Source organism: Ursus arctos, unplaced genomic scaffold, assembly GCF_023065955.2.
Source record: "Ursus arctos isolate Adak ecotype North America unplaced genomic scaffold, UrsArc2.0 scaffold_13, whole genome shotgun sequence".
In the NCBI taxonomy this organism is placed as follows: Eukaryota; Metazoa; Chordata; class Mammalia; order Carnivora; family Ursidae; genus Ursus; species Ursus arctos.
In genome coordinates this window covers 58,185,930-58,200,372 of record NW_026622797.1, presented here as the reverse complement: position 1 = coordinate 58,200,372, position 14,443 = coordinate 58,185,930, and the positions used below count along the sequence as shown (strand labels likewise).

At 50.0% G+C, this 14,443-nt stretch overlaps 1 protein-coding gene across 1 annotated transcript; it reads left to right on the top strand.

Moving 5' to 3' along the window:
- Window positions 1–2,367: 2,367 nt before the first annotated feature.
- PRDM13 (PR/SET domain 13) lies at window positions 2,368–9,942 on the top strand. Its single transcript, XM_026511605.3, has 4 exons — window positions 2,368–2,511; window positions 3,998–4,129; window positions 4,428–4,548; window positions 8,189–9,942. The coding sequence occupies exons 1-4, from the start codon at window positions 2,368–2,370 to the stop codon at window positions 9,940–9,942; spliced, it is 2,151 nt and encodes a 716-aa protein (XP_026367390.1).
- The last annotated feature ends 4,501 nt before the right edge of the window (window positions 9,943–14,443 follow it).

Genomic DNA, 14,443 nt, shown 5'->3' with positions numbered 1-14,443 from the left:
TAATTTAAACTGGGTGTCATCCCGGAGTCGCCAGGCCAGAGGTTAGAGGGACATGTTCATGGCTTAAATTTATTGCCCTCGACTCTTCGGAGCGGCTTCCTCTCCTGCCCCCCCTCCCCCGGCTTTTGCCATTCATGGGCCGAGGGATCAAAGGCTCCCTCCTCTGCGTCGCTCGCAGCCTTCGCGCGGCCCGAAGAGGGGCGGTTGGAGGATTTGGAGGAAAAATCGGTGGCAGCTCCCTCGGAAAATGGCCCTGGGCATGGCGTGGCTGCCAGAGCAGAGGGGCCGAAGCGTGTGGCCGCCCGGACCCGCCAAGCGTCTCTCTTCTCCACCTCAGCAGCCGTGTCTATACAGGGCTTGAGTTAGCACTGAGACCCGCCATCCATGCGTTACCGCACCGTTTCACTGGAGATAATTAGATTGAGATCCTTGACCTGACCTGGATTCCACCATTACACAAACCTTGAGTCTGGGAGCGCCATTCACTCTACACACAGGTCGTTGCTACTGACCTTCGCAACAACCCGAGGGAACCGCGGAATGGAAGCTAAATTTACATCATCATTCCCATTTTACGGATTAGAAGATTGAGGCTCTGAAGTCATTCACTGACGTTTCCCCGAGTCTTGAATGACAGGGCGCAGACGAAATGATGCTGAGTCTCCTGACAGTGACCAGTATGGCGAAAGCAGGTCTCCATCGAGCTTCTTTGAGGGCTTGGTGGCACCAACCTCTGAGTTGCATGTGTCGCCACCTTGCGTCCGGCCTCTGTGGTTAATCACATCCCCCCCTGCCAGTGACCTAACAACCACACCTTCCGCTGGCAGAGTCGGGGGAGAATTCGGTGTAGTGGCTGCTGGGAGTCCTCCGCCCAAGTATACAGTCTTTGGGCCTCCAACACCGGCCAGAAACCCACAGCCTGTTAGGCCTCTCCCTGAATACCGCGTGGGCCCTCATCCTGGTCCATAGGATTTGGGGAGCGGTGTCCACGATAAGCATAGCGTGGCAGGTGCAGGCAGAACTGTCACAAATACCTGATGAACTCAATTACTCAGCTATCTTATGAAGAAATGTCTCCGCACAAATCGGAGTCCTCCTTAAAAGAAAACGAGGAGCACTCTGGCACTCTGGTTTCAACTCCGAAGTACGCGCATTCTCACAGTTCATGAACTGGGCTGAAAGTAGGGGTTGCCAATGCCCACCTCAAGCTCTTTTCCGTAAATTTTGATAGAGTCCCCCCTCCCTTTTTTAAAGTTAGCTCCAAGGAATTCCTCTCGGTTTAAAACGTAAAAGCAAATCAGGGCTTGAGTCGGTCAGTTGGCATGTGAGGGAGACCTGATTAAAAAAAGACCCAATCAGCAGCACCCCTCTTCAACCCTCTGCTGAGTACAGGGCACAGGTTCGCCGGCAAAGCCGCGGCCTTGAGTCCACTTCCCATTCCAAAGAAAGTGCGGGCCCGGGGTGCACCCGAGAGCAGTGGTGCACAACGGACCACGTCTACCAAAACTAGTCCGGACGCTTCATATTTCGGAGCGAAACTGGACAGAAGGAACGAAAAAGCGGTTCTAAATAGACGACTGGCCTGGACCCAATCCCCTGAAATGGTAATATGGTCGTTATTTAAAAAGTGTAGGTATTTTCTGGTGTTTTCCCATCAAGTACCTGCCTAATTTCTGTATGGCACACGCCAGAAATCAATAGAAGTTAACAAGTCCTCCAAACAGTCCCCATCTCTTTGTTTAATCTCCTTTACAATAAAGCCAAGGGGAGAGAATTAAAAATCTTTGAAGTAGACCAAGGCTCAAAGGAATCAGCCAAGTAGACTTAAAGTAGTCACTTATTTCCCAAAACTGGTTTGTCGGCGAACAATAAAAGGAAGTAAAATTTATGGAGAAATTATACAGTGGATTTGTCACTTAAAATATCGTAACTGTCTCGAGGACAATACCCCATGCTGAGGATTAATGGTCCCGCCGGACCTTTGATTCACCAGCGCCTTTTCTTCGCCCTTGACAAATTGGATTTTTAGGAATGGGAAGGTCGCCTGGACCATTGTGCGCCAGCCATTCAGAGGCCTCGATTATGCAGAGGGCTGAGGGAACCACTCCATGTGACCCTCTCGGGTGGGACTCTGCAGCTGCTCCGCAGAGCAACTCTCTCACCAAACTCCGCGCCCTTGCGCTCGCGGTGCCAAAAGGCGCCCGCCCCAATTGAAAAGGCGCAGTGCATGCCCGCCCGCGTCACTCCGCGGGCGGAGGACGCACGTCGGGGTGCGGCTGCCTGGCTCGCGCGCGGCTCGGTCTCTGTCACTCGCGCCCTGCGGAGGACCTGGCGCACCCGAGCGCCTGCCTGGCGGCGGCGGCAGCAATGCACGGAACAGCCCGCGCTCCCGCCACCAGCGTGAGCGCCGACTGCTGCATCCCGGCCGGCCTGCGCCTCGGGCCGGTGCCCGGAACCTTCAAGCTGGGCAAGTACCTGTCAGACCGCAGGGAACCCGGGCCCAAGAAAAAGGTATTAGCCATTCCGACCTCCGCCCCCAGCCTTTCGCCTGCCTTTGCTCTGGCCCTGACAGGGGTAGATAGGGCAAGTGGAGGAAGGGGGTGATTGAGTCGTTACCTGCCAATTCTGCCGGGTGGCCAGGGCGGGGGGTAGACTCCGGTATCCCCGCAAGTCGCATTAAGTGAGAGCTGGACGTGGGCCGAGCTGAGGGGAAAGGATGTGGCTGAGAGGGGACAGCGCCCCGGTGGGGTGCATGGGACTCCACGCGCCGGGACCACTCGGAACCCGCGGTTTCCCTGGACCTCTGCGGTTTCGTTAGCAGAGGCGTGGCGGGCCCTCGCCTCTCTGCAAATGCGTCTTTTCTCTGTTCCACAACGCGCAGGGCGTTGAAGACTTTTCTTCCCTTCTTCCCTTCAACGCGTTAATTTAAGGCTTACGTTTACCTTAATTTAATTTCATGTGTTTGGGGGGGAAAAAAAACCAATCCTTGGGAAACTCTCAGTTCCTAGACCGCCCCCCCCGCGGATGTCTGCTGGGGGTTTGGGGTAAATGGAGAGAGGGTGAAGAGCCAGGTGGTGGCTCCGACTAGGGCTTCGAGGGCGAGGAGCGCCCACCCGCGTGGGGCACCGGGTCCGCGCGCCCGCAGCCGGGCTTTGAGAGTCCAGGTCGCAACCGGCAGGCGTCGGGGCCAACCCGCCAGCTCTGACTCGCCGAGCAGCGGACAGACCCCGGCCCGCATGGGGGTTTTAAAGGCCCCCGCCCGCCCTGAGGCGTCCCAGCAGGCAAAGGTCGGCCCCCAGCGACCGCGAGAAGAGGGCAGGAGTCCCGTGTGGGCGGCGGAGGGAGGACCTTAGCTTTGCCTAGTCGCTGCCGAGAGCTTTCTGGTAAGAAAGCGCTCAGGCGCCCAGCCAGCGGGACCCGCATCTGGCTCCTCACGTAATCATCCTTTCCCCCCGCGGTCTAGAGCCTTCTTCTTTAAACGCGCTGTAATTGCTTTTAAATGGCCGGCGGTCCTGTGGCAGCTTTGTTCACACCCTTTCACCGCGGGGCTCGCCGGCACCTCCGCACCTCGGTGCGGTGCAGCGAGCGTCGGGAGGCCCGAGAGGGAGGTGGAGGAAACTCTGGGTTCTGGGGCTGACTTCGAAAGGGCTCTCCCTGATATGCCGGCTGCTCTCAGAATGGCAGGAGCGAGAACCGGGGTGGGGGTGGGGATGGGGAACGTCTAGGTACCGGACGCCCCCAGGCGCTCAGGGAGGATGCTCTCGCCTTTGGTACTGCCAAGATGCGGCGAGAGGGGGAACTGTTAATACCAGCCAGCCTCTTCTCCCTCCCTCAAGCAAGGGTCCTAGGAATTACCTTCCTCCCAGCAGCCCACAGCGGTCTGGCCAAAGTGAACACAACCATTTTCCTGAGTCGGGTGGGGTGTTGGAATAACTTTCCCTCTGGATTGTGGGCCTGGCCGTGGCGCGGGGAAGAACGACCACTGCTTGTGTTGCAGGTGCGCATGGTGAGAGGGGAGCTGGTGGACGAGTCGGGGGGCTCTCCTCTGGAATGGATAGGGTTAATCCGGGCAGCCAGGAACCCCCAGGAACAGACTCTCGAAGCTATTGCAGACTTACCCGGAGGACAGGTACTGTGGGCTTCCCCCCACTGCCGATTCTACCTACCTAACGGTTCCTGAGGTGGCCACCAATATCAAGAGCAAAGCGCTTTAGCTGGAGGTCTCATTTAAATGTCCCAACAACCCTGTTAAGTAGATACTATTATTTTCCCCATTTGCAGAATGAGGGAAATGAGGTTCAGAGAGATCCAATAGATTTTCCAGGGTCACACAGCGTCAGAACGAGCATTCGAACCTTTCCTTTTAGTTGTTTTTAGACCGATTATCCAGGAAATGACAGCAAGCTGTCCTGTTCCTTGTGTCCCAGATTTTCTACCGAGCTCTGCGAGATGTCCAGCCAGGGGAGGAGCTGACCGTGTGGTATTCCAACTCCTTAGCTCAGTGGTTCGACATCCCCACGATTGCAACTCCGACGCACGACGAGAAAGGTACCGCGTCAGAGAGGGCCTCCGGGCCAGCGCGGGTTGGTGAGAGTCGAGACCTTCTTCAGTCTTTGGATGCAACAGGGCCTTTCTCTCCAGCTGTGTAAAACTGAATTCGCACTCCCTGTCTGTGTAGGCAGAGAGGCGACGTCACCACTACCTCCTTAAAATTAACAGTAAAGGATAACAGCGACAATAATCTGCTTCGCGATGGCAGGGAAAAAACTTTTTTTAAGAAGCTTTATTTATTGAGAGAGAGAAAAGGTGGGGGGAGGGGCAGAGAGGAGAGAGAGAGAGAGAATCTCAACTAGACTCCCCGCTGAGCGAGGAGCCCCACACGGGGCTCCATCTCAAGATCCTGAGATCCTGACCTGAGCCAAAGCGAAGAGACTGGCACTTAACCTACTGAGCCACGAAAAATATTCTTTATGAACTTCATGGGGTCATCTTTTCCTATTACATACCCAGAGACAATAATTTACTCAATTAAGAACCAATACAGAAGACTTAACATATTATTAATCACATCATGAGCTCCAAAAAGCATAATTCAAACCTGGAATGGTTTTAGAAGGTGGAGGGGTTCTCTTCACTGGTTTGAAGGAAAGTAATGTATTTCTACAGCATTTTAGAAGCATTACGGTACTTACAGCTGGTCAGTTGGCAGGTACTGAGGCCCTTCCATTTAAATGGTATTTATTCATTTTGCCCTCCCTACTTAAATTGAATCTGGGATGTATCCCAGTTTCTTCTCAGATTTATTTGATCCCTTCCAAAGCCAAGAGTGGATTTATGCAAATTAAGGGGCAGTAACTAAAGAGAAGAACATTTTCAAACCTTCCCTAGAACATTGAAGAACACTTTCTGTGAAAGAAAGCAGGGAGGTGCTAAAATAGTTAAGATCTTAAGACCTCCCTTTTAATTCACAAAGCCACCAAGACTGTCTTTTTTCCTTGACAGTTGTTTTAGTTTGCAGTTTCTCCTCATGACACAGTTACGTTTAAAGTCAACTCAATGAATGCTGTGAAATCTTTTAACATGCTCTCTTCCTGAATTGTCTGCCCAATTCTCATCCCTTTAGAAAGAGGGTTAAATAAATTAATACAAATGTGAGCATTAAGAAACACTTCATGAATAAGACAGAATGAAGTTTATTCAGAGCCATGAATCACTTCACTTCAAAGTATCACTGTCTTGTGGGTAGATTTGTGAGTACAGTATTCATAAAACATTATCCTAAAGTAGTTTGTTCCTTGTATCACACTATATTAAATTCTCTTGTCAATGTCTTCCAGCAAAAGAGAAACATGATAAAAGCCCTGTAGCTGAGAACTCTCAAATCCGCCACTACAGGACAATTCTAACAGCTGCTGACCTTTAGGGGCCAGACATTTCTACACAGAACACCCCTCCTTAGGCACTCTCAAATAGTACAAAAGCAACTTGTTTGAGTGGTGGCCCTTGTGTTTTCATTTCAGCCAATTGAGCTTATAAACAGATGTCAGAATAGACACCATTTTCCTTTTGGGAATGTATGGGCTATTTTGAACCTGACTTCCCCACTTTTGATATGCCTGAAATCTTGGTAACCTCAGGGTTACACCAAGGAGAAGAGGCGAAGTCAGTTATGAAGTGTGTTTGATACTTTTGGCATAGGCTGGATTTCAGAGTCCAGAGAACATGTCAGTTGGTTAGGATAAACTGAAAAGGGAATATATTGAAACAGAGAACACATTTGCTTCACTCTCGAAAAGAGAAAGAGATAAGGAGGGATGGCTGCTATTCTTCCAATATTGACTAACTCCAGTGGGTTTAAATTCCATGGTAAGCTTAAGGAAAGTATGGACCCTTTGTTTTAGGGATAAAGCATACTTGGCTTTGCAATTGACTAGAGTCATTCTGGGGCAGCCTCTGAAAACTTCTTTAAAAAGGGGTAATGAGAGGAAGGTCCCGAGAAGGGAGGTTAGTTAAGATATTAAATCAGCATACCCACTAAGAGAATCCAGGAACTCTCTCTCTCTCTTTTTTTTTTCAAGGTTTATTTTGAAAGCCGTTCAATACAAGGTAACAGAGGTATTGAAATGATTTCATCTAAGTCTTCCGTAAACAATTAGGGTAGGTTCTCAGAGGCAAATCCTCTTCCCCTCCGCTTTTGCTTTCTGCTCTACTTTGGCTTCAGCTGAAATAAACAGATCCTTACTTGAACTTCCATCTTAGTTACTTAGGGGGGCTACTTGCTTTATGCAAAGCCAAAAGTAAAATACACGAAGGAAGGAAGATCTGGAATTTCTTTCAGTTGTTTTTGTAGTGATGTTTTAGAAGTTTGAGCTGCTTGTGTACAAAAGTTTGAGCTGCTTGTGCACAAGGGGGGAGGGAATGTAACTTTTTCACTAAATTTAATGAGACAGACATATTTGGGTACTTCTTGTGGCTCAACTAACTTCCTTCTCACAGACATCCTTCAGTATTATCAATTGATCCTAACATTAACAATGAAACCCACTGCAAGATCACTGTTCTGTGTCCAGATGTAACAAGCCCTTTTTAAGTGAAAATTAACTTTTACCATGTAATCAAAATCTGTTTCATACATGTGTCTCTTGATTGTGTTCCCAGGCCCTGGCAAAATTAAAAAAACTAACGTTAATAATATTAAACACGAAAAAAGTCTTGACACCAAAAACATGCATACAGTTCCTGGTAGAGAATTGTATACTTATTAAAAGCTGAGTATCTCCATATATCTATATATGTTCATTTATTTCATAAAAAATAAACAATTTTTTCCCAAGGACTTTATTATTAAGCCTGGATTCGTGTAGCTATCTAGGAGTTAATTAATTACTCCAGGTGGAACAACTGACAAGATAATGCAACATCATCCTTCAGTTTTTAGATTCTCAGGACATAGGGCTTTTTCTTTTCTCTCATCAAATTAAATGGGGTTAAAGAGGAAATAGAGATACAAATAATTTTGAAGAATAGCAGATCATAGTCCCTATGTGGTCCTTCAGTTGGTCACGCTCCAGGAAAACCTCAGGCAAAATGTTTAAGGCTGGGAGGGGGTGGGAAGGGTGGGTAGTGGACATAAAAGGCATTGTTCTATGAAAAGGAATGATTACATATGGCCCATACATACAAGATATTGTCTCGCCTGGTAATGAGGCGCTCACGACCATTAGATTGGTCTTTGTTCAGTTTATCCAAACTCCTTGACATACGCCACCTATTCTGCAAACGCCAACAGATGGGCCCGGGCACAGCACAGCTTCAACACTTGATTTAAAGCAACAGCTGCTCTCTGTTCTGGTCTCTTCCCTGGCCAGTCTGCCCGATCGCTGCCCTCCCAACGAAGATTTGCTCGGATGGCCCGGAGGAAGTCTTCGTTGGAAAGGCACAGGTCACCCCTTTGGCCTCTGAGTAATCCCAGAGGATGGAGCTGGTGACAAAGCTGGCCTTTTGGGGCTTCTCGGGGTCCTTGCTACAGCGGGGCTACCGAACTAACTCACTTATTCGCTGGACCCAAGGATACTCCTGTTCCTCCTCATACAGCTAGTCAAAATCTGGGCTTTGCCTTGGGTGCGCTTTCTTTCCCCCTTGCTTGTTCGCCTCTGACGGGGTCGCTTTCCTACTCTTTCTCGCCCAGGGGAGGAGCGCTACATTTGCTGGTACTGCTGGAGGACGTTTAGATACCCCAACAGCCTTAAGGCCCACCTACGTTTTCACTGCGTGCTCAGCAGCGGCGGGGGCCGAGCCTACCTGCACCACGAGCAAGCGGCTCGCCAAGGCGCTGCCCCGGCCGCGGATGGCCTTCACTTCTCTGCGAAACCCGCGGCGCCTGACTTTGCCGCAGTCGCCCCGCCTGGCACTCTGCGGTCCCACCCGCAGGCTCCGCCGCCCCTCCAGGCCTGCGGAGCGCGGGAGAGCATTAAGCGCGAGGCCACCTCTGCGCCCTCCGCCGCTTCGCCGCCCTCGGCCAAGTGGGGGCAGTCCAAGAAGGGCAAGGAGCAGCCGGACCGCGCCCTGGACATGAGCGGGGCCGCCCGGGGACACGGCCACTTCCTCGGCATCGTGGGCGGCTCCCCAGCGGGGGGCGGCGGCCTGGCCTTCTACCCCGGAGTGCGCTCGGCTTTCAAGCCTGCGGGCTTGGCCAGGGCGGCCGCGGCCGCGCACGGCGACCCCTACCGGGAGGAGGGCGGCGGCAAACCGGGGTCCGGCCTGGCCTTAGGCAGGCCGCTGGGTGGGGGCCGGGCAGGCGGGCGCCCGGGAAGCGGGGAGAACCCCGCGGCGGGCAGCACGGGCCACCACCATCACCACCACGCGCACCACCACCATCACCACTCGAAGTGCTTGCTCTCGGGGGAACCGCCTCCGCCGCCTCCGCCGGGCCTACCCTGCCCGGGGGGCCTGCGCGGCTGCCCTCTGCTCCCTGGCCCCCCGGAAGAGGCGTCAGCCTTCAAGCATGTGGAGCGCGCCCAGCCCGCCGCGGCTGCGCTGCCGGGAGCGCGTTTCGCTCAGCTGCCCTCTGCGACCGGGCTGCCCGTCGAGCGCTGCGCGCTGCCGGCCCTCGACGCGGGCGGGCTCAAAGCCTACCCGGGTGGCGAGTGCAGCCACCTGCCTGCCGTCATGCCGGCTTTTACCTTCTACAACGGGGAGCTGCTCTACGGCTCATCGGCCGCCGCCGCTTATTACCCGCTCAAACTGCACTTCGGCGGGCTGCTCAAGTATCCAGAGTCCATCTCCTACTTCAGCGGGCCTGCCGCGGCGGCGGCAGCAGCGGCAGCGGCCGCTCTAAGCCCTGCGGAGCTGGGTTCCTTGGCTAGTATCGACCGAGAGATCGCCATGCACACGCAGCAGCTGTCGGAGATGGCGGCCGGGAAAAACCGCGGCCGCCTGGACGCGGGGACGCTGCCACCAGCCGTTGTGGCAGCGGGTGGCCCTGGGGGTGGTGGCAGCGGAGGTGGCGGTGCGGGCAAGCCCAAGACCGGCCACTTGTGTCTCTACTGCGGCAAGCTGTACTCGCGCAAGTACGGGCTCAAGATTCACATGCGGACGCACACGGGCTACAAGCCGCTCAAGTGCAAAGTGTGCCTGCGGCCTTTCGGCGACCCCAGCAATCTGAACAAGCACATCCGGCTGCACGCCGAGGGCAACACCCCCTACCGCTGCGAGTTCTGCGGCAAGGTGCTGGTGCGCCGCCGGGACCTGGAGCGCCACGTCAAGTCCCGCCACCCCGGACAAAACCTGCTCGCCAAGGCGGGCGAGGGCCCAGGCGCAGAGGCTGACTACCTCCCGGAGCCTGGGGAGCCCAAGAGCGACAACGACAGCGATGTGGACGTCTGCTTCACGGACGACCAGAGCGACCCTGAGGCTGGAGGCGGCGGCGAGCGCGACTCGTAACGAGTCGTCTCGGGAAAGGGTGGGCTTGGGGGGAATGGACAGAGATAAGAAGGTGGGGGTGGTTCTGTCTTGGGAGAAGAGGAGCTCCTGGATATGCGAAGGATCCGGTTGACCAAACCGTTTTTATGCTGATCGGGCGCCAGATTGGGAAGAGTGAGAGGTCCCAGGTCCGATGCTTAAACTCAGAGCAAAGGCTTAGAAATGGCTCAAAGAAACCTGGTCTCCTGCACAGCCCGAGGGCGGCCGATCCCCCCCGGCGTGTCCTAGACCCATGGACTCCGCGGATAGGCCCTCCCACGAAACGCCCAGGAGGTCCACTCTCAAGGTTTAAGATCGCATTAACGTGAACTTCACAGCGTCCTTGAGGGCGCCGATTTTAACTGCCATATATTTTTAAATTGTTCTTTTCTGTGGAGGAAATCGTGCCTTTTGAAACGATGTTTGTGTGTGTGTGTGTGTGTGTTTTACATTAGCATTTCACGAAATAGACAACACGGTAGTCACAACTAGGTAGATGTGACATCCACACATGTGTTTCCATTTCATCTCTTCTCGTGTCAAAGACTACGCTTTCCCGTATTGACTATATAGTGGTAGCAGGTGTACAAATTGGTCAAGTTGCAATTATTTATAAGAGAGTAATGACAAATGTAAAATATCTAAAGCATGAATCTAAAAGCACGCAATATATAATTTTAAGGACAATGTCTTATTTGGTAGAGTACAAATGTGATGTATGTTGTTTTACAATGAATGATGTACAGTGGATTCAGTTTTTGGTCTTGGTTCCATTTTGTGCAATCTTTAATAAAAATACAAATACAAATGAGTTTCTTCACTTAGCGGTTTCAGTAGGTCCTTTAAAGAAAGAGTTTCAATTTATGAGGAGACTCTATAATAAAATGAATCATAAGACACTTGAAGACTTTGATTATTCATAAAGTAAATGTTAAGTAGTGTTTTAATAGGGAAGTATACCATTTTCAATATATGCACTTCACAGGCTCCCAGATAGCAGGCAAAGCAATTGTTTTTTTTTTTTTTTAAGATATTATTTATTTATTTGACAGAGACAGCCAGCGAGAGAGGGAACACAAGCAGGGGGAGTGCGATAGGAAGAAGCAGGCTCCCAGCGGAGCAGCCTGATGGGGGGCTCGATCCTAGAACGCCGGGATCACGCCCTGAGCCAAAGGCAGACGCTTAACGACTGCGCCACCCAGGCGCCCCGCAATTGCTTTCTGAAACCATTGTTAATTATGCTAAGAGTTTTAGTGTTTAGGAAAGAACTAATGACCTTCAAGAAAAAAATGCATATTTTTTGATGCATATTCCTCATCAAAAAGAATTATAGAACTGTAGAATCACTATTTCTTGTTATGTGCCGTTTTGACCGGAGGATTTTCCTTGGGAAGCAAACAAGGGAAACTTGTGCAGTGCTTTTTATGATTCATACACTTTAATATTCATTCAGCAAATGCTAAAGGAGGTATTGATCTGTTCTGCGTAGCTTTCTTTTCTCCATGCACTCTTTCCAATAATCTTGTGCTTTTGGTATGTGCCCCATTTTAAGGTAGAGAAAATATACACTTCAAAGTCACTAGGATGCCCCTAATGAGAAGTTCAAAGTTAGAAACAATGACTTTATTTATGGGTATAAAAGATTAATGCTAGCTAATGGAAGACTATCATTAAGAATATGTTTCTGTGGGCTAAAATTGGAAATTCTTACACCACCCCACAACCCCACATTCAGGGGAGGATTTCACTGAAGTTATGTAGAAGTGGAGGATCAGTTATCCCCTCCGTAAGGTCAGGTACCCTAAGAGCCCAGGTCTGTAGTGCTCTTCGCAGAGGTTAGTGGGAAGATTCTTGTTGATCAACAAAGGGTCTGGATATGATCCCAATGATGTAACTCATTTAAAAATGATTTTTCTTTTCTTTTTCTTTTTTTTTTAAAGATTTTATTTATTTATTTGACAGAGATAGAGACAGCCAGCGAGAGAGGGAACAGAAGCAGGGGGAGTGGGAGAGGAAGAAGCAGGCTCATAGCGGAGGAGCCTGATGTGGGGCTTGATCCCAGAACGCCGGGATCATGCCCTGAGCCGAAGGCAGACGCTTAACCGCTGTGCCCCCCAGGCACCCCAAAAATGATTTTTATTTTCTTAATCCTGAGTACTGCAGCAGTCTCTACCTTGCTCTCTCCCAGTTGGGACCACGGCCTCAGTCACTGGGTGGCTGGCAGGGACTTTTTCTAACCCATCACAGCAAAAGGCATGGGTGGAGGGAGAGGGGACATCTGACTTCTATAGGGGCTGATTAGCAAAAATACTTTTCTTTGAGAAAACTTACGGAGTAAATTTTAGGTTTTTAGCATCAGCTGACCAAAAAATGTTTTGCTTTGTAAAAGAAAACCCAAAAAGAAAAAAAATGTGTGGATTAGCATGTATATATGGTGACAATGAAACTAGCATTTATTGAGGGCCTACTCTATGCCAAATCCTCGTGCTATTTGCAATTCTTTCCTCCCTGCGGAAGATGACCATGGGCTTGGCACATAGGTTCAGTGATGCCCTGACACACAGAACTGGAAGTGAACCCAAGTATCTGCCTGTTCAGCTTGCTCTAGTCACCTAGGACTTATTTCTCACTGCCTGTGTAGTACCATAGTCCTGCCCTTTGAAGCAATTATTGCTTGAAACAAAATCCGTCCTTACAGAGAAATACTGGAAAACTTTGCTGCAATCAGATTGTGTAAGTCCTCAGGGAAAGTGAGAAAGGCTGCCCAGATTTAAAACATGAAAAGTTTTATCCGCAGTAAAAGTCTTGTTTCCTTCTTTCATTACCTAGCTCACTACTAAGTCTTATAACTCTTACTGTTTTAAAGAAAAAAGTTTGGTCAAAGGAAATACATTTAAAATTGATAAAAATTTAATAAAACAACCTAGCCTTCTTTTCCCCTTCGTAAATTGATACTGACTAGGTTATTAAGATAAATTTCAGTTTAAAAAAGGAAAATTGAATATAGATTTAAAAAGTTCTTAGTAGCAGGTCATTTGTAATTCTCCATAGGTTGCTTGAATAACCTGTATATTTGTCCATGGATGTGCACACTATCATATATAATGAATGTGATTATTTTAATGGTGAAGTCAAATAAGTGATGTACAACCACTAACTTTAATACTATTTATTTAAATGGCTCAGTTGAATTAGTGTTTCTCATATGACTTCTTTTAGTCTCCAATCCCTTTGTCTTCCATTCCCAGACTCCAACCCTCCATCCTTCTCATCCTGAAGACCACGACTAACTTTAAAGGTTATGCTAAAGCCGCTGGAAGTTTCTTAGATTTTAACTAAATATTTTGTACCAAGAGATTTAAAAAAATGATAGGAGGATTTATGTATTTTAGAAGTAAAAGTATCTAGATTGTTTGGGCCTTAATTTGGACATTAAAATGTTTTGCTAATCTGAATAAATCAGACACGGGTTCTAGGCTTGCTTCTACCACTTATTTGGTATTTTGCGTCAGTCTCTCTACTGCCTCAATTTCCTCATCTGTAAAACAGGTTGAAATAATAAGCAATAGGGAGGTTGTGAGGATTGAATGAGTTAATGTATGTAAACTGCTTAGAATAAAGCCTGATGCATAGTAGGCTCTCAGACAATGTTAAAGCAACCCTAGCAACTCTGTGGTTTCATTTTGAAGACATCAACCAATGAGATAAGGGTTGACGCTCTTTTACAAGCATTAGCACTTCGTTCTCCGCTTGTTTCATTTCTAGCGCGGGAGAAACTCGCCCCAACTTCAATAAATAAAGGCTTTTCACACTTTTGCCAAAGAAAAACTTCGTCAGACCCCTTATCAAGTCATCTTTCCATTTTAAGCTCACACATCGACCTGTTCAAACTCCTCATAGCGGTTAAGTGAACAGGAAGAATGCTCTTCGTCTGTTTTCACTAACTTTTGAAACGCACTGCTGTGCGGTGAGTTTAAGCAGAAGCCTGCGGAGGAGGTGAGCCCGAGAACATCTCCCCTCCCGAGTCGAGCAGAGAGTGAAACACACACAGAAAGAGCAGCAATTTTTTAGCGTTCTACTCTGAGGAAAGTTCATTTCCTGTCTAGACTCTGAGGGTAGGAGGTGAGTGACGGCGGGGCTCCAGGTTAGAACTGCAGTCCGGGGCCGCGGAAGGAGCCTTTGGTGGTGTCGGTGCTGAGGCATCAGGAACGTGAGGGCAGTGATTGGCTGCTCTCCTTTAGTCCGAACGCTCCCATTGGCTCATTCCTTGGAGCCAGGGATGCTATTGGTGGCAGGCTGGCCTCGCGCGAAGGTTTGGGCAGGTGCTGCCTCCCGGGAACCCCTGGCCCACTGGCGGTGTGGGTGTCGCAGCGTCAGGTAGTGAGAGCGGCGCTCTTGCAGCTCACGGCTTCGCTCTCCCGGGCAGCAGGGGTTTTCGGGTTCTGGGTTGGCGCAGAGGTGTGGGAGTCTCGCCACGTTTAGG